The sequence below is a fragment of the Trichosurus vulpecula genome, chromosome 3, assembly GCF_011100635.1.
Source record: "Trichosurus vulpecula isolate mTriVul1 chromosome 3, mTriVul1.pri, whole genome shotgun sequence".
Lineage (NCBI taxonomy): Eukaryota > Metazoa > Chordata > Mammalia > Diprotodontia > Phalangeridae > Trichosurus > Trichosurus vulpecula.
This window is the reverse complement of record NC_050575.1, coordinates 409,383,203-409,409,790: the sequence shown is the minus strand read 5'-3', so window position 1 is coordinate 409,409,790 and position 26,588 is coordinate 409,383,203. Positions and strand designations below refer to the sequence as shown.

Below are 26,588 nucleotides of genomic sequence, written 5' to 3'. Positions count from 1 at the left end.
TGAATCACAGAATATACCACACTGTCTTCCTCAAAGATGAAAGCAAGATATTTATTCAGATGCCAGAAAGCCAAATCCACCATAGTAATAAAGACATTTTTACACATTACCAATGTAGGGAATACCACCATCCCCAAGCCTTCCCTCTACCAGGCCTCCTCACAAACAAGCACCCTTAGGCATAATGCCCTTCTCTTTCACTCCTACTAGCTGCTCTCTCTGTCTGCTGTCTCTCTCAACTCTGCCTCAGCCACTCTTCCTGTTCCACATGTTCAGCAAGCTCCTCTACATAGGCTCTATGTGACTCAGGCTCAAAGTAGGTCACATAGGCCTATTAATGGATGGAAAAGATCTTCCTATTCCATTAGCAGTGCAAAAGGTTTCTCCTCAGCATGGATTCTCTGATGTACTCTAAGATAGGTATTCCGTATAAAAGTCTTTCCACACTGATTACATTCATAAGGTTTTTCCCCAGTGTGGATTTTCTGATGGAAAGAAAGAGAGGACTTCTGTGAAAAAGCTTTACCACAATGATTACACTCATAAGGTTTCTCTCCAGTGTGGATTTTCAGATGTCTAACTAGACTGTAGCTAACACTAAAAGCCCTTCCACACTGATTACATTCAAAAGGTTTCTCTCCAGTGTGGATTCTCTGATGTTTAATTAGACTGGAGCTATCACGAAAAGCCTTTCCACATTGATTACATTCAAAAGGTTTCTCTCCAGTGTGGATTCTCTGATGTTTAACTAGACTGGAGCTAAGTCTAAAATCTTTTCCACATTGATTACATTCACAAAGTTTCTCTCCAGTGTGGATTCTCTGATGTACGGTAAGACTGGCCCTCTGTGTAAAAGCCTTTCCACATTGATTACATTCATAAGGTTTCTCTCCTGTGTGGATTCTCTGATGTTTGGTAAGATGGGCCTTCAGTGTAAAGGCCTTTCCACACTGATTACATTCATAAGGTTTCTCTCCCGTGTGGATTCTCTGATGTACGGTAAGATGGGCCCTCTGTGTAAAAGCCTTTCCACATTGATTACATTCATAAGGCTTCTCTCCTGTGTGGATTCTCTGATGTAGGGTAAGATTAGCCCTCAGTGTAAAGGCCTTTCCACACTGATTACATTCATAAGGTTTCACTCCACTGTGGATTCTCTGGTGTTCAACAAGTAAGGAGTTGCTTCTGAAGGCCTTTTCACACTTACTGCATTCATAAGGTTTTTCTCCAGTGTGGATTCTCTGATGTAGGGTAAGATTGGCCCTCTGTGTAAAAGCCTTTCCACATTGATTACATTCATAAGGTTTCTCTCCAGTGTGGATTCTCTGATGTTTAGCTAGATGGGAGCGGCCTCTGAAAGTCTTTCCACACTGATTACATTCATTATTTTTCTCTCCAGTGTGGATTCTCTGATGTTTAGCAAGACTGGAGCTGAGTCTAAAAGCCTTTGCACATTGATTACATTCATAAGGTTTTTCTCCAGTGTGGATTCCCCGATGAAGAGCACAGATTTCTCTCCAAGTGAAGTCACAGGGACCATCACCCATGAATCTTTGCTCCTGACTTTCTTCCACAGAAAGGCTTAGGACTGCAGGAGTCTTCTTCTTCACTTCAAGTCTGATCTCTCCTTCTAAAAGAAACAAGAAAACATATATACAGACACATCTATAATTATATCCCCCTTCCCATACTTGGCAGCACATAAACTCCTTCACATTGTCTTTCCCCAGGCAAAGAGGAAGGTCTTCAAACTTCAAAAGTGTTCACATGGGCAGAAACAATTATTTCAAAATGCCATTAGCTTATATCGCAGAAATGATTTACTTTACAAAGAGCTTCACTGGTTACACTGGATCCTCACAACAAACCTGACAGAGGCAGAGTATTCTTATCACATTGGAAACTGTCACAATGAAACCATCAGAAAACCCCCACAAACTTTCTAGGAAAACCAAGGCCATGAGCTCAGAATGGCTCAGTGATTTATCTCAAAATCCCAAATCTGAGGCATGAACTAAAACCTGTGACTTAGCATGTTCTATCCACAGTACTAAAAAGGTTCCTTCAACTCAATCTTTCTTTTTCACTTTCATCGTTTGCACTTTTAATCCTTTCTTCACAGATATTATGCCATTTGGTGTACACATATTAAGTATCCAAATTATTTCTTGATCTCTCTTATTTGTAAATATAATGTAATGTCCCTAATACCAACTTTCAATCTTGTTTTTTTTGCCTGTTGCAGTATTTCAGGTCTCATGAAGAATACCAGTACTGTTCTGTGTATTTACATAAAATATAAAAGATATCGTTCTGGCTAATTTAATTTTTTTTCAAAAAGAACTTTTTTTATTTTTTGCAAGGCAATCAAGATCAAGGGACTCATCCAGGGTCTCACAGCTAGTAAGTGTCAAGTGTCTCTGGCTGGATTTGAACTCAGATCCTCCTAATTCCAGGGCCAGTACTCTATCAACTATACTACCTAGCTGCCCCTTGGACTATTAATTTATTTTGATAGTGATTACTTATTTCATTTTTTACAAAAAAAAATTGCTCTAAATGCCTCTGCTCCCTACAATAAAAATAAAATCCTTGTAATAAAAACTTTACATGTATAACCCATACGATTGTTTACCATCTCATGAAAGGAGAGGGGAAGGATTGAAGGAATTTTGAATTTTAAATTTAATCAATATTTAAAAATTGTTGTAACATCTAATAGGGGAAAATAGAGCATCATATTAAAAAAATAAAAAGTTTGTACTAAAAAAAAATCTGCATAATAAGCATACCTTTAAAAATGCATGGCATTTCCCATGTCTGAAAATTTGTGTCTCATACACAAATTTGGGTATATCTTCCTTTTGTAAGAAAGTGGACAGCATGCTTCAGCATAAGTCCTCTTGAATCCCTTTCCCACTTAGGGGTACACAAACCCCCTGGAGGCTCTAGACAGTGGTGGAAAGGAATTGAACTCAAAATTTGTCAGTAGCACCTTAAGTAGTAAATAATCGCCCAATTTTGAAGCTAAGATATTTATCCTCTGGGACAACAACCATGTGTATCTGTAATGGCAAGCAAAGTGGGACTTTTTGTTTTGCCCTTTTTTTCTTTTGGCGTTCCAGTTCTCAGCATTAAGGTAATCAAGTGCCATTCACCGAGACTTGCCTTTGTTTGAATTAAGAGTCTATGATTAATCAAGAGTCTTCGATGATGTGTTTAAGTTACAAGAAAACCTAAGGCACAAGAGTGTGAGTCACGTTTGTGACATCCTCTGTGGGATGACCCTGAAGAAGTGTATATAGACTCTGAGGTTAGTATTTTGCTTTGGGGGTTTGCTGATTGGAAGAGTTTCTGTGATTTTGCCTGACGATATTCTGGGTACCCGTTAAGGAGCCCCCTGGCTTTGAAAACCCAGATGTTGGTGCTTCTCTCTCCCTCTGTTAACTGTGTATGTATTGCTGTGGTCAGACAGAAGCCTGTCTGTTGATTTGTGTTATTTGCTCTATTTATATAATTTCTGTTTGGAATTTCTGTTTGTATTTGCTCTGAAGTTCAGGGTGCTGACTTTTTCCCCTGAACTAAGTGAATGATATATGTGTGTTTAATTAAAGTAAGATTGCTAACCCTTTCAAGTTGCCTTCCTTGGAAAAGCAAATCAAACAACCTGTGCTAGCAGCCCCCATGTGCTGGTGTTACTGGCCTTACACCTCCACAGCAGCTGCAAGCAACATTTTTGTTACAGCATACTTCCACCATAAGAAGATTCTTTCTGCAGTGATTCCAAATCATGATGGTCAGGCATATAATGCTTTGGGGGTTCATGCCATGAGGACACTCTGACTGTTTCTGACTATATGCAACATATTCTTTCCATTTCTCAGCTCGACATCAAATTATTTTCAAACTTGCGGGAAGACTGGACATTGATGTGCAAATGATGATGGCTATGCACAGACCTTCACTGGCTGGCTGCCACTGTACCAGAGAAGTCTTCTCATTCCTGAGTTACCTTGTAATCACATCTCATCAAAGCTGTAATTACCAGAGCAAGACATTACTCAGGTTTGCATTGGTGCAGCAGACATAACAGGCTCTTTGAACCCATAATTACTATGCATGCACAGTAGAGGCCACAATGAAACCATCCTGGACTCCCCAAAACCTTTCTACAAAAACCAACCTTGAAGTGTCCCTCATTACAATGCTAAGGTTGTTTTCTGATTTGAACCTTCATTATTCACCTCCTTCTCAGCTTCTCAAAGGAACTGTTTGGTAACACAGATTAGCCATTCAATACAGTTTCAATGAAAGTATACTACATTTTCCATTGGTAGTAAAAATAAAGTTATCTCTGAAGGAATCCTATCCTTACAAAGGAGGTTTTAAATATAAAAATTGTTTAAAAAAATCTGTGCAACTGACCTTCAAGTACATTTATCATTTAATATGTTACTTTTCATGAACAATTAGAAAACTACAGCTTTAGAAAGTAACCATCATTTTATTGAATTGTTAAGAAACAAGAAAAAGAATTTCCATCATTTGGGATTGTCTTAGATTATTGCATTGCTCAGGAAAGTTAAGTCACTCATAGTTCTTCATCAGACAATATTGCTGTTGCTATGTACAATGTTCTTGTGGTTCTGTTCACTTCACTATACATCAGTTCATATAAGTTTTCCAGACTTGTCTGATACCCTCGTGCTTGTCATTTCTTATGGCACAATAATGTTCCATTCCACTTATATGTCAAAGCTTGTTTAGCCTTTCCCAATAGATGAGCATCCCCTTAATTTCTAATTCTTTTCCCCGCAAAAAGAGGTGCAATAAATATTTTTGTGAAAATAGGTCCCTTTTTTTGGAAGTATTTGGGATATACACCTAGGAGTGGTATTGCTGGATCAAGGAGTATACAGTGTTATAGTCCCATGAGCAAAGTTCCAAATTACTCTCCAGAACTGATGGATCAGTTCCCAACTCCACCAACAGTGCATTGGTGTCTCAGTTTTCCCACATCCCCTCCAATATCCAACACTTTCCTTTTTTTGTGATATTATTCACTTTGATCAGGGTATGGCAGTACCTTGGTGTTATTTTCATTTGTATTTCTCTGATCAATACAGATTTAGAGTATTATTTCATGTGACTATAGATGTTAACTATTATTTTTATCACTATGATTTTGATTTGGAATATTTCCCCCCAATTCTTCTCCTTCTCAGACTGTTATTATACTCACTCCTTGTATTCTCTCATTTCCCTGTTGAACTAAATGTATTTCCATTCCAAAAGTTTCTTTATCAAGTAGATCAACTAAGAATGAGGTTCAATCTGTTGATTCTTCTTCAACTATCTCTATGTTTTCGTACTATACTGGGAGCTCCCTGAGAGCAGAGACCTTTCTTTGTACCCTCAGAGCTTAGCACAGTGCCTAAAACACAAGGTGCTTAGTCAGTGTTAACAGATTGGCTGACTGGGCCCAGGGCTGACAGGAGGCTCCAGACTCTAACCCAATTCCTGCATTCTGGTCTTTCTCCTAAGTTGTCAAATGCATGTTCTCACTTCCATCACGTTCTCTTTTTCTTGCACCCACTCATCTCTAAGTAGTAGCCTTTGTTAGGTTCTAACCATGGTTCAAACTGACTAAACACAACATTGAAGATCACAAAGGCTCCTGAAGGGTCTCATACCAGGGGACACCTTCAAGTTTCCACCTCCCAGATCCCAAATTGAGGTGGCTGTCACCTCCATGAACCTGGTTAATGATTCTCCAAGAATGGGACAGAGACTGAGACACAGATATCAGGAAAGGGACTTGGGCTGATGATTTGTGCTAAGTTTAGCCCTGGATTACTTCCAAGTAAGGCATCAGCCTTCACTCCTACTCATGTGCTGCTGATTGAGAGTGAGAAAATCATAAAACCAGGCTGCCTGGGTCCACTGCAAATTTAGGCTGCACAATCTCAAGCTGGACCCTCATGTTGACAAGGCAGTCCTTTGACATCTCTCTAACTTTCCATGACACTCACCACAGCTGCTTTTCCAAATCTTTTCCTTCATCCCCAAAGCTCACTTATGGCTTGTTCTCATCCCCACAGCCCACTCATCCACACCTTCTTGCTTAAGAACTTGGCCCTGCTATTTCATCGAAAAAGCTGGACATTTATCAAGAGCTATCTTATTCTCCTTATCTTACAGTACTCATTACTCAGCTTCCTTTTCCTTTTTTGCCTAAATATCAGATGAAAAAGGTCATCCTTTTCTTGCTGAATCAAATCACTTTATGTGTGCAAATAATCCCATTCTATCCCTCATCTACCTTGGTACCTTCTTCTCCTAGAATCTGTATTTTTCCACTAATTTTCACTCTCTCCCACACTAAGGACTCCTTTCCTTTTGTTACAAATAAAACCATTTCTCTCCTACCTCCATTTCACAACCAAATAGCTAGAGACTGCCATATATAACTGTTGTCTCCAATTCTTTTAATTTGCTTTCTTTGAAACTCCCTGCAGTCTGGCTCCTAACTTAACTGTTTTACTGAAACTTATTTCTCTAAAATTAGCAATAATCCTGAAATTGCTAAATTCGATGGACATTTCTTGATGCTCATTTTTCTTGAATTTTCTGCAGGCTCTGGCACTGTCAGTCACCCCTTTTTCTTGATACTCTCCTGTCAAAGCTGTAGGGACAATACTCTCACCTGGTCCTCCTCTTACCACATGCAAAATGAAACTCATTCTCTTTCCCACAACCCTCCCATCTGTCTACATTTCTAATGTTATAAAAGGCATCCTCAGTAGTCCAGGCTCAGAGATGAAGCGTCATGCAGTCCTTATCGACTCTCACGCATTCACACTACTGACCCCATATTCACTCTGGAGCAAAGTCCTGACTTGGGTAACATCTCTCCCAGCACTGTCACTATCTTGGTTCAGGCCCCAGTCACCTCACACCTGAGGAATTTAAGAGGCTGCTGATTGTTCTGGTTGCCTCATGTTTCCCCAATCCAGTCAATCTTATACCCAGTTGTCAAGATCATCTTTCTAAAATTCTCATCTGACGATATCACCACCTATTCAACAACCTCCTCTTACTGCCCGGCAAAAGGATACAATGTAAAATACTCCCTTACGCTGTTAAACCCTCTGCCTCTCCTACTCTTCCCGTCTTTTTTCACCTTCCTTCCCACCCCATATATGCTATAATCCAATGCTTTGGGCCCCCTTTTTCTTCTGTGAAAAGGACACTCCACCTCCTGACTCCCTGCGTTTTTCTCACCTTTGGCCTAGAAAACTCATCCCGGCTTCCCTGGGGCCCCAGCTGGAGCCCACCTTCCACAATAAGCCTTTCCCAGTTTTCTCCATTCTAGGGCCTAACCCCTTTTGGCACTTTCAGGAGATTTCATTCCTCAAATTCCAAATACCAACATCTTATAAGATGACAAATTTACCCCTGGAAGGGAGCTGAAAGGCAATGGAGCATAACCCCCTGGGGAAACTGAGGCTCCATGGTTCAGTGACTGGCCCAGGAAGCCACTGCTAATAAAAAATATGAAAAAGAATTCCAAGGCAGGCCTTTTTGCCCCCAAATCTAGCATTTCCTTCACCACAACACAGAGCAGCCTCTCATAACCACAGCTCTCATATACCTGCTTTCACCTCACTCACCTGGACAGAGGCTCCTCAGGCCTTCTTGCTCTAGCATCCATGCTGCTTCCCTTTGCTCAAAATAGGAGATCACATCTTCTCTGGGAACTGGAAACCCTGGTCATGGGGAATCACTCAGGGATGAGCATGGAGAGAAACTTTTAATTTACTTCTCTTTAGGAACAGGGGTGAGGATATGGAGCTGCTCCATTTTGAGGATCACTCCATTCTGGTCACACATGAGTCCATACTGACCCATTAGTGCTTGTGATGCAAGTAACTCAAAGTAGGATAGATTGTACAACCTGTTCTGAGAAACAGCCAAACCCTTTGCCCCCCATCCTGTTATGCTCCATTCTGGCAGGAACTCCTACACCCAAAACTGGGTAAAAGGGTAGTTGTGTCAGATCAGCTTCAAGGCCAAACAACCAGGACATGGATGCGTCATCCCTTGCCCAGTCCCCCTACCTGGCTCCTCATTCCCTGAACCCTATGTAAACCTTGTGTGCTGTTCATTCAGGGGTGTTTGCCTCCTTGGGTGAAAGTCTGTTGCTGGCAAACTCAACCTGGTTAGTCCAAATTCTATTTCTCAGTCAGTCTCAGTTATTCCTGGCATCCAGAAGGGCATACAAGCAAGGATCCCAGGGTGGTTCCCAGGAATCCTGTGGATAGTTTCCACAGCATTAATTTTGGGGAGTTCTGGGGAGAAGTCGGGGAGAAAACCTTGGAACAACTTTGGAGTCAGAGAATTTGATCTTGTGCACCTTCTTCATGAAATGATGGACTCATTGCATAGTTTCCATTGTCTAGAAATCAGAGGCAGCTGGTATTGCAGTGGAGAGAGTCCTGGGCCTGGAGTCAGGAATGCCTACGTTTAAATACAGCCTCGGACAGTTAGTAGCTGTGTGCCCCTGGACAAGTCACTTAACCTCTGTTTGCCTCAGTTTCCCACATGTAAAATGGGCATAATAATATCACCTACCCTGGAAGGTTATTATGAGGATGAAGTGACATAATATTGTAAAGAAAGCCCTTAGCCCAGAAGATGGTAAATAGCAGATGATGTAAATGCTCATTCCCTTTCCTTTCCTTTCCCACTATCTGTGCTGGAAGCTTAGGGCAACATGAAGGAAGATAAAGGACAAACCTCCTACATCATCAAGTGAGAGCTATAAACTACCAGTTTATGCTTGTTAAGTAGAAGAATATTTCAAATATTAGGTCCATCCCAAAGAGGGAGGGGCTGCAAGGAAAAGCTGCCTGGGTGATTTTCAGATATTTGGCAGCAAAATTCATGTGAGATAGAGGTTAAACCAAATAACTCCTGTGATTAGTTCCACACTGACTGGAACTCTAACCTGAAGCTACCTAGAATTGGTGAGAAACTGCATCAGGAGCAAGAAAGGAAACCCTCAGCTTCCTATCACACAGTGCAAAGACTTCTTGTAGGAAAACCAGGTTGCATGAGGAGCCTGTCTCTTGGACACAGGAGACATACACTTTCTCTAATAATTGATAGATGCTCCAAAGTCTGCATACCAGGGAATGAAGATATTCCCTTTGATTGCAGACTCAGAATGAGAAGGAAGTGTCCTTACCCAGGGAGAGCAGGTTCCATGCATTCTGCACCATGACCTCCTTGTACAACTCCTTCTGAGGATGGTCCAAGAGGCCCCACTCCTCCTGGGTGAAGTCCACAGCCACATCCTTAAATGTCACTGTCTCCTAAAATCATTGAAAGTTATAGAATGTAGAGTTGAAAAACACCTCAGGGTTAAATAGTCCCATCCCCATTAATTTATAGGAGGAAATTGAAGCCCAGAAAAGGGATTTGCCCAAGGATCATAGCCTTTATGGGTCAGTCACCTTTTGAAACCACAGTCAGTAGGATCCTGATGGAATTTTGAGACAAGCATTATATATCATGAGTTGGAATAAAGCTGAGAAATGTCTTATTATGGAAGGTGTCTTCATGTGGAATCTGGGAGAAAGTGTATATTCTATGCGTGAGGTACGTTCATCAGTAGAGGAAAAAGAGGGGGGAGAAGTGAAATTGCTTCCTCATCAAACTGGTGTAATATATTCTAAAGAAAATGAGACGATGGCAGAAAACTGCATTCTGGGGAAAAAAGGAACATTAAATAGGACCACTGAAAAGAGAACAAAGTTACAGAAAAGGTCTACTTTGTTTCCTGGATGGCTGAAATAAAGTCTTATCTGGAAGAAAATATGAAGAGGATTCTAAAAAGATATTCATCAGAATTTGGACTGCATTGAGTGGCATGAGACGGTTCCCAGAAAGTGAGGCAGCCTATCTGTTATTACACTGAGGGCTTGAGGTCACTCTGGGTACCAGGCTCTTATAGACAAAACAGCTTATGCCTTTGCTTTCTTTTGCCCATGGCACATATTCCATAATTACATAATTAATTACTTTGTAATAAGAGTAATTATGATGGAGAAAAGCAAGCTAGGTGGCACAGTGGAAAGAGCACTGGGCTTGGAATCAGGAAGACTCATCTTTATGAGTTCAAATATGGCCTCAGAAGTGTATTAACTGTGTGACCCTGGGCCAGCTACTTCACCTTGTTTGCCTCAGTATCCTTATCTGTAAAATGAACTGGAGAAGGAAATGACAAACTACTCCAGCATCTTTGCCAAGAAAAGCTCAAATGGGCTTTACTAAGTGTTGAGTGTGAATGAAATGACTGAACAGCAACGATGAACAAGGAAGGTTCCTTCATTGCTTTAAAAAAAAAAGGCAGTATTTCATTAACTTCGGTTTTCTTAGAGCTAATTCATCAGAAAACCTTAGCCAGATTCCTTATGACAAATAAATGACCTAAACAGTTCCCTATAACTCTAGAAATTTGGATGAACGAGAGTCAAAAGAATGAACCAAATCCAATGAGAGTAAAGCTCATATATTACTCTTCTCCCTCCCATCTTTCCTTCTACGATGTAATTTACCCTTTTCTACTACCTCCTTACCTCTTCTCCCAGAACCCTCCCTTTACATCTCTTATATTTTTTATGCTTATATCAGTTATTTTATACAGACATCCACAGTCTGTCTATACCATTCTCAAGATTGACAGATTATATATATATATACACACACATACATATACATATATATATACACACATACACACACACGTATATATAACATATATAAAATAATATAATCCTATATAAAGATGTAAATAATTTGCCTTTATTGATTAATAAGGTTTGTGGGATTTTTTCCCCCTGTTTACCTTTTTATGTCTTTCTTGAGTTTTGTATTTGAAGATCAAACTTTCCATTGAGTTCTGGACTTTTCATCAGGAAGGTCACATTTCCTTATTTCGTTGAATGTCCATCTCCTTGCCTGAAAAATTATGCTCAATTTTGCTGGGTAGTTGATCTTTGGTTATAGTCCAAGCTCCTTTGCCCTTCAGAGTATCATATTCCAATTTCTCCTGTCATTTAATGTAGAAGCTGAAAGATCCTGAGTGATCTTGTCTATAGTTCCACGATATTTGAATTGTTTCTTTTTGGCTGCTTGCAGTATTTTCTCCTTGCCTTTATAATTCTGAAATTTGGCTATAATATTTCTCAGAGTTTTCAGTTTGGGATCTCTTTCGGGGGGGATCGTTGGATTCTTTCAATGACAACTTTACCCTCTGGTTCTAGGACTTCTGGGCAGTTATCTTTGATAATTTCTTTGAAGATACCGTCAAGGCTCTTTTTTTCATCCTGGATTTCTGGTAGACCAATAATTCTTAAATTGTCTCTCCTGGATCTATTTTCCAGGTCAGTTGTTTTTCCAATCAGATATTTCACATTTTCTTCTATTTTTTCATTCTTTATATTCTGTTTGACTATTTCTTGATGCCTCATAGAGTCATTAACTTCCACTTGTTCAATTAATTTTAATGAGCTGCTGTCTTCATTTTGCTTTTGAGTCGCCTTTTCCAATTGGTTGATTTTACCTTTCAGGGTATCATTTTCTCTATTTAGATTCTAAATCTCCATAGCCATTTCACCGATCTTATTTTTTAAAGACTTGATTTCATCAGTGGTTTTATTTTTCTTTCCACTTTTTTCTTTTATCTCCCTAATTTGGTTTTTAAAATCCTACTTTAGCTCTTACAGTAATGCTTTTTGGGCTTGAGACCAGTTCACATTCCCTTTTGAGGTATCAGATGTGGGTGTAGTGTCAATGCTGTCCTCTTCCAAATTGGTATTTTGATCTTCCCTGTCTCTATAAAAAGAATCAATGGTCTTTAGTTTTGTTTTTTTTGTTTGTTTGTTTGTTTGGTTTTTTTTTTTTTGGTGTTCTTCACGTTGGTTAGCTTTTTCTGGCTTTACAGTGGATTTCTGCTTTTGGGGCTCTGGGATCTCTGTCCCAGGTTTCTTGTTCTGGGGATTGTGAGTCTACTTACTGGCTTCGTGTATTATAGCCTTCGGTTTTCCGAGTTGTGGGGGAGGGATCTGTCTGCCTGAAGTTTCCTTTTCCCCTGGGGCTGCTCTCCAGCACTGCTGCTCTTCAGCAATGGTCTCAGCTGTTGTCTGTACTGGCATCCGTAACTTCCCCCGAGTGAGTGGAGCAGAACCAGGAGAACACTATACAAACCAGAGATATATAGATTCTGTGATGACTAACCCTGGTGGACTTCACTCTTCTCAGCAATGTAGGGTGCAGGGACAAGTCCAAAGGACTTATGATGGAGAGAGCTTTCTACATCCAGAGAAAGAACTATGGAGTCTTAATGCAGATTGAGGCACACTGTTTGCTCTCCTTTTCTTTCCCTTTGTATTTTTTTTTCTCTTTTGTTTTTGTTTCTTCTTCCTCATGATTCATTCCACTGGTCATAGTTCTTCTTTACAACTTGACTATTGTGTAAATAAGTTCAATGTGAAGTTATATGTAGAGGATATATCACATTCCATGGTGTCTCAGGAAGGGAGGGGGAGGAGGGGAAGAAAATCTGGAACTCAAAATTATGTGGAACTGAGTGTTGTAAACTAAAAGTAAAAAATCTTAATTATAAAAAAAAAGAGTCCAAAGAATGAATTAAGGGGCCAACTGATGGGCTCTATACATACATACATACATACATACACACACACACGTATGGGAGAGGTTGGCCAGATCTGAGAATATTCTGATATTTGGAAGGGTCATCTATATTTCTAGCCTGCTACATTCACATCGTCTATTTGGCCAGTAAGTTTGGAATCTGATGCTCTTCCACTTCAATCAGAAACATAAGATTCACTTAACCAGGCATTCTGATGTTTGGGAATAATCCTCCAGGCTGTGCCAATTCATTTTTTATCATTGTAATTTCTTCTTTAAAACATCTGACTTAGGGTTTATTTGTAATCCATGTTTCACCTTTCACTTCTTTATTCTATTAATTTACTTTGGAACAATTGAGGAATTTGTTGCTCTTTTACATTTCTTGGGATTCCCAAGAATTTCCAAATCTTTTCTTTCCTCTAGGGTCCCCTCAGTCAGTCATTTTTCACTTAAGAGTCAGACATGGAGAGGATTCTGGGAAGATGGCAGAGTAGATCAGAAAATTTCAAGCTCTCAAGAATTTTCTCCACCAAAGAGATACAATAGTGCCTCAGGGTGAACACAGAAAAATGAAAATAAATGATAGTACTGGCAGAACATTGGTCATCTGGGGACAATCAGAGAAGATCTGAAGAAAAATTCCAGGATGAGTTTTAGTCCCTGTGAAGAGAAAACACCTCCAGGCTAGGTCCTTGGTCAGCTTAAAGAACGTGCAGCCAAGCCCTAGGGTCAGCAGGGTTGGGAGGCTGCCCTAGCCCCAGGAATTTTTACTTCTGGGATAGTGAAGGGAGTTGGGTGTCTCAGTCTGGGAAGATCAAGGGAACCTCTGCTGACATGGAAGTCCAAACTCAGCAGTGCTGAAGAGACTCTTACAGGCACCAGAAGGTACCAGGACACATCTTGTGAGTGCAGAAGCAGTGGGACTGTGGGTACTTGTGGGAGGCTGGAGGTCGTTTGGGTTTAAGGTCAGAGGGGAGAACTGAAGGAGGATATGATGCCAGAGGCATCATAGCCCTACCCCAGGAATAGAGATGATTACAAAAATTAAACTATTACAAAAATATGCACAGCCAGAGAAGAAAGAATCCAACCATGGAGAGTTACTATGTGAGTAGAGAAGACCAGGGTTATTCTTCAGAGGAGGATACTAAAACAAATAATGTCAAATAGCTACCTGCCAAAAAGAATTTATGGAAGAACTCAAACAAGACTTTAAAAATCAAATGAGAAAGGTTTTGGGAAAAATGAAAAAGAAAAATAAGAACAATGCAAGGAAAACAAGATTATGAAAAGAAAGTCAACCAATTAGAAAAAGAGATCCAGAATCTTTTTTTTTTAATTAATCACTTCATTTTGAGTTTTCAACATTCACTTCCATAAGTTTTAAAATTTCTCCACCTTCCACCCCTCTGCCCTCCATAAGACAGCATGTAATCTGATATAAGCTGTACATGTACATTCACATTAGTCATGTTGTATAGATGACTAAGAATGAGTGAGAGGAACTATGAAAGAAAAAGGAAAACAAAACAAAAAGAGAATAAACAGTCTGCTTCAACTCTGCATTCAGACTCCATATTTGTTTCTCTGGCTTTGGATAGCATTTTCCATTATGTGTCTTTTGGAGTTGTTTAGGTCCTTGCATTACTAAGAAGAGCTAAGTCTATCAAAGTCAGTCATTACATAATAGGACTGTTACTGTGTACAATGTTCTCCTGGTTCTGCTCACTTCACTCAGCATCAGTTCATATTAAGTCTTTCCAAGTTTTTCTGAAGTCTTCCCGCTCATCATTTCTTACAGCACAATAGTATTCCATTATATTCATATACCACAACTTGTTCAGCCATTCCCCAACTCTTGGGCATACCCTCATTTTCCAGTTCTTGGCCACCACAAAAAAAGCTGCTATGAATATTTTTTGTACATATGGGTCCTCTTCTCATTTTATGGGAGGTGCAGAATCTTAAGGAAGTAAATGACTCCTTGAAAATCTGAATTGGGCAAGGGGAAGCCAGTGAAGTTATAAGTGTTTGTTCCTATTTTATTTTTTAAAGTTATTTACTCTAAAAGTATGGAAAGTAGCAAAGTATACAAGCATCCCCAAAAGAGTCTGGCATACTGGACCACAAGTATATTCAGAGTCCAGGGGGAAGAGGACCCATTCACATGGCCAGTGGGTAATGCAAAGCTTCTGCATGAATGGAAATTCTCCTTTCCAGCGTCCCCAGAACATTCCCCTAGGATATAGCTCTTTGTTGGTTTTTAGGGGTTAGACTTTTGTGTGGTTCTGAAGTTGTCATTTCTTGAAGTGTCCAGCTCTTGGCTCCCAATTCTGGAGACAAATCAAAATGATCCTCTTTGAAGCCTTGAGGAAGATGGGGAGGAAAAAAGTTCTATCTCATGGATAATAAATAGGTTTTTTTCCTCTTAGAAAAAAATCCTCCTTCTTTTGTTGTCAGCCCCAACCTCACTGAAAAAGAACTGAAAAACCAAACCCCTGTTAAGTATAATCACGTATAGCCCAATTTCACATTGGCCACATCCAAAACTTTCATTCTGGACTGAGAGCTTCACTTAAATCAAAAGGAGAGGCAGCTGGCATGTTAGTCCTCTAGAATAGTGGCAGATCACTACATACATCAGGATTCCCAGGTCTTTCAAGGTAATCTTTATAACACTGTCTCCATGTAAAATGTGTTCCTCCTGCTGTTCCCTTTGGTATGCATCAGTTCCTACACATCTTCCCAGACTACTCTAAAACCACCCCTTCATCACTTCTTAAAGCCCAACAGGACTCCATCACATTTCTGTGTCATCAATGACTTTAGTGTTTAACTTAAAGCCAGTCTCTATGCCCTCCTGGAGGAGTATCTGGGCTGAGCTGCTGTTCTCCTGGGTCCTCCTGCTCTCTTGGCCATATAGAATGCTGCCTCACTCCAGGATCTCAAGGACAGCGCAGGCTGGGGACATGCAAGCTTTCAGTGCTCCTCAAGTGGTCTCATCTGTGGCAAAGTTGATGGAGACTTCCCTTGCTCCCAATGGGATCCTAGTTCTGCAGGCTCCCGATGTGGTTTTCAATCTTCTTACCAACAGTAAACCTAGTGAACTGGGCCACTATCAGTCAGATGGCAAGCTCTGTATGTCCCATGTTAGACTGTGATTCCTGCCCTGGTGATTCTTGTGCATGCTTCTGGTAGGGCTAGGAGCTGAGACTGAGCCCCTGCTCCCATCCTGAGCTATGAGCCACACCAACGATGGATTCTGAACCAGCTTTTCCCTAGGTATTCCACATAGCCTCTCCAACTGCTCCTGACCCCAAAAGCTGCCTCGAATCCCAGGCCCTCACCTATCCAATCCAGGACTTGTTAATAGGCAACCAAGATGTCAGTTGCCACCTGATGTAGGTCACTTGGGTCCACAAGCTAGGTTCCACCCTCTGCTCTTCACACTCTCTCTCCTCCACATCCCATCTGTTGTCCAGCTCTGCTGATTCCACCTTTGCAACATCTCCCATAAATGATCACTTCTCCCCCAACTAATACTGCCCCCACCCAGGTCCAAGTCCTCATCACTTCACACCTAGGCCATTGCTACACCCTGCTGGTGGATATACCTGCTTCAAGCTTCTCCCCACTCCAGTCTGTCCTCCATTCAGTGACTAAAGGGATTTTTCCTAAAGGGAGGCTCTGATCATGTCACCACCCTGGCCCTCCACTCAATAACCACAAATACAAAATACAAATACAAAAGTCATGCAAAGCCCTTTATGACTTAATCCCCACCTACATGTACTCTTCTGTCCAGTGACCCTGGCCTCCTGGCTGTTGCCTAAACCAGACCCTCCATCTCTCAGCTCCACACATTTTCAGTGGCCAGCCCCATTTCATTGGACAGAGCCACTGTCACACTCTTCCTCCTCACCTCTGCCTCCAGCCTTCCCTAATGTTGCTTTTGTTGCTCAATCATGTAAACCTCTTCATGGTTTTGGGGTTTCCTTGGCAAAGATGCTAGAGTGGTTGGCCATTGCCTTCTCCAGCTCATTTTACAGAGGAGGAAACCAAAGCAAACAGGGTCAAATGACTTGCCCAGGGTCACACAGCTTGTAAGAGTCTGAGGCCAGATTTGAACTCAGGTTTCCTGACTCCAAGCCTGCCAGTCTACCCACTGCACCTTCTAAGCTGCCCTACTGGCTGCACTGGCTGTCTGATGTCCCAACTTCAGTCTCATCTATGGAAGCCTTTCCCCTCTTAATTCTAGTTCTTTCTCTCTCTTAATTAGTTCCTATTCTGCAGAATTCCCCAATAGGTTGTGAGGGCCTTCAGTAAATGTATAGTCTCTTGCCTCGGTGTCTCAAGCACTTAATGTTTATTGATCAATTATCTTAGTGAAAGATTTCTTCCAGGAGCTTTTCATCTTCTTCACCTGCCAAGAGCACTGATCCAGGGTCAGGAAGACTGATCTTGGGGACAACCTCGGCTCACATGAAGTCTCACACACTCATAGCTATGTGATGCTGGGCAAATCCCTTACCATCTGGGTCAGTTTTCTCAACTTATGTAAACTGAGGATAATGTCTCTGGGCACGGCAGTCAAGACGGCAGAGTGAGGAAACAATGCACTGAACTCTCCACAAACAGCTAAGAGATCTGGACAATGTACCAGACCAAATCCTGATGGGGAAAACCAGAAAAACCTGTGAGTCCTAGGTCCAGGTTGACACAGCGGGAAAATGGGAGGTTCGTGGAGTAACAGGGGAAGAAGATTCAGACCCAAGTTAGGGAACCGCAACAGGATGGCTGTGACTGGTAGCTCACCCTCTACCCAGGCCCAGCTCACATAACCAGGGTCAAGGGAATCTGTATCAAGCACTAGAATTCCTGAGGAGGGAGACCCTGGGGAATGAAGCAAGGAAGTACAGAAGCCTGCAGAAGCCTGAGTATGACTCAGGCCTGGGATGCCAAGCCAGGCCTCCCTTCCAATGTCCAGACCAGCCTGCAGTGGATTAACAAGGCAGGAATTCCGAAATAAACAGAAACTTACAATTCTGCCCCTCTGAGCCACCCAGCAGAGCTCATTAGTTGGCCAGTAGGGACAGAGCCTGGCAGCAGTCCACTCTTACATGGACTCAAATTCAAGTCAGAAACTTGGAGAACTCAGAGCAGGAGGGCACCAATCTGATTTTGCTCTGGATCAGACCACTTTGGGAACACTGAGAGCTCATAGGCTTCTATCCTGCCCCTAGAATAAGACAAGCCTCAGGACCCAAGTAAGTACCCAGAAGAGCAGCCCAGACATTCCCTCCAAGGTGCTGCAGAGAAAGTAGGCTGAAAGGTTGAGACAACAAAAAAAGAACCTCACCATAGTGAATGGTTATGGCACCATAAGAAGTGGAGACACAAATACAGAAGGGTGATTCATATCTACAAACACTGCCTCCAAAAAACACAGCTTGGGCACAAACTCAACCACAATTTCTAGAAGCAGTGAAGAAATAGCTAAACATGTTTCTAAATGGAATGACAGTACTCAAGGGGAAAAGAAATAGCAAAGAAATGAGTGGTGTGGAAGAAAGAATCAAGGAGTTAACAGCATGGCACAAGACATACAAAACCATGGCCAAGCAACAAACTCTCTAAAACTTTGAATACAACAAACAGAAGCCACAAGGCAATAACAGATATTAAAACAAATTCAAAAGGTTAAAAAAAAACAGAAGAAAATGTCACTTATCTAACAGTAAAAAACAAATCACAAAGGAAAGAGAACAAGGGAAAATTTAAATAACATTGGGGACTATCTGAATGCCATTTAAAAAACAGCCTCAATAGGAGATCTCAAGAAATCTTACAACCAGAAGAGAAAGTCAAAATAAGCCACAGATCACTTGCTAAAAGAAATCTCTGAATGAAAACTCCTAGGAGCACCATTACCAAAAACACAGAGCTAACATGTGCATGAGAAAAGTACAGCAAGCAGACAAAAAAAAAAACAAAACAAAACAATTCAAATACCAAGGAGTCACAGGATCACACAATTTGGCAATAACCATCATTTAAAGAGCATAGAGCCTGGAATAGGATATGCCAGAAGGTAAAGAATATAGTCTCATAACCAAGAGTAATTTACCCAACAAAACTGAGTATAATGATATGAGGGGAAATGACCCTTAAGGAAAGGACTTCCAAGCATTCTTGATGAAAAGACCATGATGGCAGAGACCTTTGGGAGTTCAAATACAACTGAAGAGAAATATAAATAAAGAAGGATGAACTAGCCTAGGGGAAAAGAAATATGGGATAAACTCCTTTCATTCAAATATGGAGAGGTGATATGTGTCTTCTCTGATATCTCTCAGGGCTTATAGAGGGAATCAAATTAGATAAGACCTGGAAGGGGTTCTGTTACATCTTGATCTTCAGGAAAAGACAGAAAGAGAGGCAGAGGAATACACTAAGGTGGGTGGATGGAAAGGAAGGTTAGGAAATACCTCACATAATGATGGGGCACAAGTAGACATCTATACAAAGAAGGAGGTAGCAATGGGTGGGAACATCTGATGCCTAAACCTCAATCCTCTAGTCAAAGGAAGGAAGAAAACAAACAGCATAGAGTTCTGTACAGAAAAACATTTTACTCACTAGTGAAAAGGAGGGAAAGGAGAGAAAGGGGAAGGAGAATTAGAAGGAGGGTACATTATGGGAGGAATTATGCCTAAACAAAACAAATTCAATTTTTATAAATTTTATCATTCTTTTTGACGTGGGAAAGAGAGAATCTGAAAGACTATTCATAAATAGGTTATAGATGAAGAAGTTTAACAAATGTAATGGCATACCGCTGCACTGACCTTGAATTAGCATAGTGACTAACCGAGACTCCAGATGGCCAATGACAAAGAAACATGCTGCCTACCACCAAAAGGGAAGGATTCAGGGAGAAGTATTTTTTGGGCATAGGCACTGTGGATTTTTTTTATTTTTCAGATTGACTATACATGGTGAATAATGGGTTTTGTTTTTCTTGTGTTCTCAATGTAGGAGAGGCGGCAGGGGGGAGGATGATTAGGTGGACCTTAACTGATAAAAATGCATGTATTCATATGTGTCTATAAACACACTGGAAGTCTGATCAACGCAATGATCCATCAGTCCCTGGGGAATCATGATGATGTGTTGCTTACCTCTTGATAGAGACTTTTTACTCAAAGTACCAGCTGATATAATTTTCTTTAGCTACAACCATTGAGAAATTCTGTTTAGCTCGACTACATACAGTCTTGTAATAGAAGCTAGTTTTTCTTGCTTTCTCAATGGGGGGAGAAGGGGCATGTGGCAGAAAAGGAAGGGAGAGAGGGCTAATTTCTGATGTAAAAAAATGTGAATTGAAAAATATGGTAAAAAAAACGTTTTGCCCAAAATATTCCTAACTACATAAGTAAAAATGAGATGGGGATAATGATGCCTAACTTCCAGGGCTGGTTGAGAGGGCCAAGTGAGATAGGGTTAAGGTGCTTAACTCAGTGCCTGGCACGTAAAAGTCACTGCATGTGAAACCAGGGTCCTTCAGATATGACAGATTTCCCCACATGGCAAACTGCCACACTTTACACTGCTGATCAGATAGGCTCCCACATGGAGGTGAGGGAAGCTTTGTCTACTCAAGCTAAAATACTGTGGAATCCATATTGAATGTCATTTTTATGGTATTCTTAAATAAATCTCCTTTTGCTTGTTGAATGACCTAGGAGTGTTTGATTTTTGCTTAACATCTAAACTGAGTATTGGCTTGAATCATTTCCATCTATTATTCCCTTCCCAGGTCAATCTAGGAACTGCTCCAGCCTATACCAGACTGAGATTTTCCAAGAAGCTGCCTGAGGTACCTTGACACACTAACTCGACTCTATCAACCCTTCCTTTTTGCTTTGTTGCTCTCATGGTCTCTGTCAGTGCCTGGGCCATTGCATAGGGAGACCCAATTTTCTCACCAGGAAGCCAATCTATACAGTAATATGGTATGTGGTGAACAACAAATGCAAGGGTGAGAATGCCAAGAGCCTCTTTTAAACAGTAGAGAAGCTGTCCATCATTCGATCACTGTGCCAAGGCAGGTCTTAGAAACACACGAGCAGCAGGATGGCCCCAGAGCAGTCTGTACAAGAAATCTTGGGCTTGTATATCTAGGGCCTTTCCAAATGCTCACTGACTTGACCTGAGAACTGGTAAAGGGAAGGGCTTCAGAGGGACCTGGGAAGGCTTGTGTGAGCTGAGTCAGGAGGACATGGGCAGCACCAGAACAATTTCTGCTCTGATGACAGCACAGCAAAGGACAAGAGCTGGGGGAGCCTCCAGGGCTCTGCTCCAGGTCTGCCCAGACACGAGTCAGGGTGAAAGGTTTTCCTAGACCTTCAGTCACTAGAAGGGAGAGCTTGCCCACAAGAAAGAGGAGGGAGAGGAACTGTGTGTAGGGGGAGGGGGTGCTGGCAGGCATTAAGGGAGCAAAGATATGATCCCTGGGTAATAGGGACAAAGGAATGAAGGGGTCACCCTTGTCAGTCAGCTGTAAGGAAGCAGAACCTAAAAACAAACGGGGGAGGGGGTGGTAGGTAACAAAGTAGATAGAACACTGGCCATGGAGTCAGCAAGACCTGAGTTTAAATATAGCCTCAGACACGTGAGACTTTACTAGCTGTGTGACCCTGGGTAAGTCACTTCACCCTGATTGCCTCACGAAAAGAAACAAACAGGGAAGGGCAACATGGGTGGAGGAGGGGCAGTGTTCAAGACACCAGGGTTGTAAAGAATGGAATTAAAACACAGAAGATGAAAGCAGGGCAGCATTCTTACTACTCTATTCAGTTTCATGCCTATTTTTGTAAAAAAAAAAATGATCCATAAGGCAGGTGTCACCAGCTTCATAGACCATCCTCTATATTTATAGATGGACTGCACTCACCTGGGCTGGGGCTCGGCTGCTCCCAGGGGCCATTCCCTCTGAATCCAGGCTCCCTGTGTAGGGAGCAAAGGAACCAAAGTGACTCCATTTTGTAAAGTTTCTCCATCTTATCCCTGGACATTCCTGACTTCAGGGACCTGCTCCCCCACCCTTTATGTCCCCACAGATGGAGCCACAGCCAAAGCTCTTTCTCACAGATGTACCATCTAAGCATGGAGTGTCCCCATTCTAAGCCTTTCTGATAACCAGGAGACAACCTGGAGCCACCTGCAAAGTCCTTCCCTTCTTTACCTCTGCACAGAAAAACACATCTGCCCCACCTGCAATCTTAATCCCAGGGTCCCTAGTGACAGATGGGTTCCAGGTGGACAGTCAGGCAATGGTAAAGCACTGTGTTCTGAGGTCTAACTGGGGGCCAGGGAGGACTCCTGGGAACCCCTGGCAAAGTTTAGGCTCAGAATTCCGAAAGGAAAAGTGGAGACAGGGAGCCATGTTCTTGGGATATGAGAGGGAAGCAGCCCAACAGCTGTGGGTCCAGATAAGGGGCCAGGAAAGAGTTTGGCTTCCTTCAGCCAGGGAGGGGTCCTCAGGGTAGGCAGAACTCCTGGATCCTTACAGCACCCTGGGTCTGAAGCCAGGAGCTGGGGGCCGGGAGACAGGACACCTGGGTCTGATCAGTTGCTTGGGTGCCTCTGCTGGGACCCCAAATGCCCAAATCCTATCTCTCCCTATCTTCTATACAGTGTCCCTGGCAGTTTCTCTGCCCCCCAAGGATAGCAAGACCTAGCAAACACTTCTGTCTCTTCCCGACACAGTGGCCAGCTGCACCTGTAAGATTCATTAGTCTGACCTGGCTGGGCACTGGCCCAGAGAGGTATTTCCTACTCACTGACCTCTTACGGGTCTCCTGAACCACTCATTCTGTGTCTCCTAGACTTACACTGCACACTCCCTACATTTACCTTGTTTAAGTGGACATTGATGGGGGCAGCCTGGGCGGTCCTCAGTCAGCCCTGACCCTTAGTGACTTAGTGACGGTTCTGGCCTAAAACCACCCTCCCAAGTAGCCCCCACGTAGCCCCCCCCCCCCCGGGCTATCTATCTGTGAATTCTGGGTCAAAAGTCTGCAGTTAACAATAAAGGTGCCTGTTCCTTTAAGAAACGACCACTCCTTGACAACTCCAGAACCTGCCCAATCACCTATTAGCACACCTGGCCGTTTTACTCTACATCCGAATAAACACTGAATGTCCCCCTTAGGACCGCAGGCTCCCTAAGAACTCTGGCCCCCGTGGAGCGCAGACAATACACTTTGGCCAATTGGACTCTTTCAGTCCCGCTTGAGTCCGTGACCTCATTCCCGACGACCCCGCCCGGGACCTCCAGCCTGGGGGTTCCTGGACCTCCTGACCCCGTCCTTTCTGGTGCCCCACCGGGGTCACAGCGGGCGGTCTCCGGACTTCTCCCGTCCAGGGAAGCCTCCCCTCGGCTCCCCTGGAGCCGGGTGTCTCCCCTAGAGCCCCTAGGAAGGCTCGCGGGGACGTCGGGAGGAGCAGGAGCAAAGGACCTGCGAGAGCTCCGGGATCACGCCGCGTCACCGCTCCGTCCACCTTCCCCCGGGGAGAGGGGCCCGGCCGAGGGGCTCTTTCCCAGGACCCCAAACTGCGGGACGATGGGGCTGCCCCTAGTGAAAGTCCCTCCGGCACAGGGGACTCGAGGCTCGCCTGACCTGCTGGAGGATCCCCTTCTTCCAGGCTCGCGAGTTTCGTCTCCCCGAGCTCCTACACAACCCGGATGTCTCCCGGCACTCAGTCGGCTCCTTCTTCCCCCTTGGGAAAGCATGGACCACACCTGGAAGATAGCAACAGGATGTTCCGCCCCCTTACACCGGCGCCGCCTGCCTATTGGTCCGCTAAACCTCCACTTCCGGGGGGCGTTCACCGCCGGCGGCACTGCCTGATTCCATTTCACAGGAAAACCTGCTCTTTCGGGATCCGCTGCTCATTGGGTCTACTAGAACTCCAGAGCCGGACTCCTTTTCCCAGAATGCCTCGCTCCCTTATCCTTCCCATAAAGGGGCTGGAATTTCCTACCTACTCCCACCCCGGCTCTTGATTTGTCTGTTCCCTCCAAACTGTTTCCTGTACGGAATCGGCTGATTCAACTGGAGGAACCATTTGGAGCATGTTCTTTTTTCAACAACTGATCTCACCCTGGTCAAGGAGAAATTCGGCCATTACTCTTTCCAGGAATATTGACATGTAATCTTGCTGATCCTTGGGGCATTCACGCTCCGGACCTTTTACAAACACTCCCATCTGGGCCCCTTAAGGGCTAGTCCTTCCTTTGGGGAATGGGTGGCCAGTGGTGAGGATTCTGGGGAAGAGGTGAAACAGCAATGCCAGCACTTGGAAGGACCCGAGGACTGCTATTCTAGCCACCTGATGTCTCACATATTGTGAGGATTTTGCTGTGTGCTCCCTTGGATTTTTAGCACCCCCTCTGACCATTTTCATTAAACCAGTATCTATCCCTTGAAACGAGTGAAGCGTGGATTCTGGGACCATGTCTTCTAGTGCCTTCAGAAGGGAGCAGAGCACCTCATGCCCTGGGATGGACGTTGACAGCATGAGCTCATTCTTTCAAACCTGAGACCATTCACCACTTGGCAAACAAGACAAGTCTCTGGACTCCCTAGCACATCTGTACCTGCACAATGGCCTAGCCTTAGACTACCTTCTTGCCTCCAGTGGAGGTATTTGTTCCCTGGCCAATACCTCCTGGTGCATGTACATTAACAACTCAACAGGTAGAACTCCACACCAAAGTATACTGGAAAAAGCTAATTGGTTGCAAGATATTCAAGAAAACCTTAGTGCACCAGGGTCCTCCTCTTCATGGGGATCCTGGCTTCTTTCTGTGCTAACTCCTATTCTGGTCCCAGTCCTGATCATATTCCTTTTACTTCTTTTTGGCACTTGTCTGCTTAATCTCCTTGCCAGATTTGTTTCTTCTAGGCTCAATGACCTCCAGCTTTATATGACTGCTGAGGCTGGGTACCAACCTTTGTCTGTGACCAGGACTCATCATCCCTGAACCTGGCTTAGGTCAAGTTCTGAACACTGGCTACCTATCCAACCCCTTGAATGGGGGGACCCTATGAGGCAGGGACAGTTTGATGTCCTCTCTCAGCATGAAGCAGTTTCAGAAGCCTAGACCTTTGTCCCTTATCCCAAATGATTTTGGGTCCCATCTGTTTAAGGGGGAAATGATGGGGTGCGTGGGTGCCTGTGCTTCGACCACAATTTCAATTCCAAAATCACATTATCAAAGCAAGGACCCAAGCCATCCTGTAACCTTCCCCTCTGCTAGGGTCTTCCCTTAAACCCTTACAAATTGTAACTGTCTGCTTACTTGTGTCCTCTCCTCCCACAATTCTGAGAGTTTGGAGTTCTGAAAGCCCTTGTAGTTCTCTATCTCTCCTTCTCTGAGTCTTTCTGTCTCTCTCTTTTAGCCCTTCTAGTTCTCTCTGTCTCTCTGGCTCTTCCAGTTCTCTGTTTCTCTGTCTCTACAGTCCAGTCTCTCAGCCCTTCCAGATCTCTACACACACCCTTCTTAGAGCCTGAGGGCTTCACACCTAATCAGCAAAAATCAGGTGTGGGCCTGAGGCCTCATACCTAGTTAGCAAAAAAGCATGGGCCTGGAGCTTAACACCTAGTTTGTGAAAGAGTGTGGGCCTGGAGCTTACCAACAAGTTAGCAAAAGGATGTGGGCCTGGGGTTTAACACCTATTTAGCAAAAGGGTGTGGGCTTGCCTACAAATAAGCCTCCCCTATTCAAGCTTCTCTTAACTACCTCCACCTGAGGCCTATCAAATGGGTGGGGAAGATCTTTAATCACATTTAATCACATTAGATTATTTAGTTCCCAATTAATTTTTAGTCTTACCATGGCCCTTTATTACATATAATTTTTATTGCATCATGATCTGAAAAGGATGCATTTAATATTTCTGCCTTTCTCCTCGGGATTGTGAAGCTTTTATGCCATAGTCCATAGTCAATTTTTTTATATGTGCCATGGACTGCTGAGAAAACCATATATCCCTTTTTATCCCCATTCAATTTTCTCCTGAGGTCTATCATATTTAACTTTTCTAAAATTCTATTCACCTTCTTTCTTGTTTATTTTGAGGTTAGATTTATCAAGGTCAGAGAGGGGGAGGTTGAAGTCCCCCATTATTATAGTTTTGCTGTCTCTTTCTGTAACTCCCTGAACCTCTCCTCTAAGAATTTGCATGCTATACCTCTTGGTGCATATATGTTAAATAATGATATTGCTTCATCATTGATGGTGCCTTTTAGCAGGATATACAGTCCTTCCTTATCTCTTAGTTAGATCTATCTTTGCTTTTGCTTTGTCTGAGATTAGGATAGCTACCCCTGCTTTTTTTACTTTAGCTGAAGCTAAAGTATTCTACTCCATCCTTTTACCTGTACCCTGTGTGTATACCCCTGTTTTAAATGTATTTTTTTGTAAACAACATAGTGGAGGATTATGTTTTTTAATCCATTCTGTTATCTGCTTCTGTTTTGTGGGAGAGTTCATCCCATTCACATTCACTGTTATGATTACTTTCTGTGTCTTTTTCTCCATCCTATTTCCCCCCTGTTTATGCTTTTATTTTCCGTTTCCCCTTGCACTCCTCAACAAAGTATTGCTTTTGACTGCTGCCTTCCTCAGTTTACCCTCCCTCTTGATTCCCCTCCCTTATCTTACCTTTTCTCCTTGCTACTTTTTCCCTCCCTTCTGACCACCCCCTTTCCTTTTCTTTCCCCTTTCCCCTCCTGCTGCCTGTAGAAGTTCGATTTCTATACTTATCAGGGTATGTTATTCCCTTCTTGAACCA

The 26,588-nt window shown here is 42.9% G+C and overlaps 1 protein-coding gene across 2 annotated transcripts; it reads right to left on the bottom strand.

Annotated features, from left to right (window-relative positions):
• On the bottom strand, positions 1–23,516 carry LOC118842954 (zinc finger protein 501-like). Of its 2 annotated transcripts, XM_036750302.1 has the most exons (5): positions 23,409–23,516; positions 21,680–21,732; positions 9,251–9,377; positions 7,674–7,769; positions 1–1,630 (listed from the first exon to the last, which is right to left on the bottom strand). In XM_036750302.1, the coding sequence occupies exons 2-5, from the start codon at positions 21,710–21,712 to the stop codon at positions 357–359; spliced, it is 1,530 nt and encodes a 509-aa protein (XP_036606197.1). In that variant the 5' UTR covers positions 21,713–21,732; positions 23,409–23,516; the 3' UTR covers positions 1–356. The 2 variants fall into 2 exon arrangements, with proteins under 2 accessions (XP_036606197.1, XP_036606198.1); XM_036750303.1 differs by lacking the exon at positions 7,674–7,769.
• Positions 23,517–26,588: the final 3,072 nt, after the last annotated feature.

Excerpts from the sequence above, each read along its gene's own strand:
- LOC118842954 (XM_036750302.1), bottom strand. The coding sequence starts at position 21,712 with ATGGCCCCTGGGAGCAGCCGAGCCCCAGCCCAG. Across the intron at positions 7,770-9,250 it reads ATGGAACCTGCTCTCCCTGG|GGTTTCCAGTTCCCAGAGAA; the intron begins GTAAGGACACTT and ends CCCCATGACCAG. Across the intron at positions 1,631-7,673 it reads CCTGAGGAGCCTCTGTCCAG|AAGGAGAGATCAGACTTGAA; the intron begins GTGAGTGAGGTG and ends TGTTTCTTTTAG.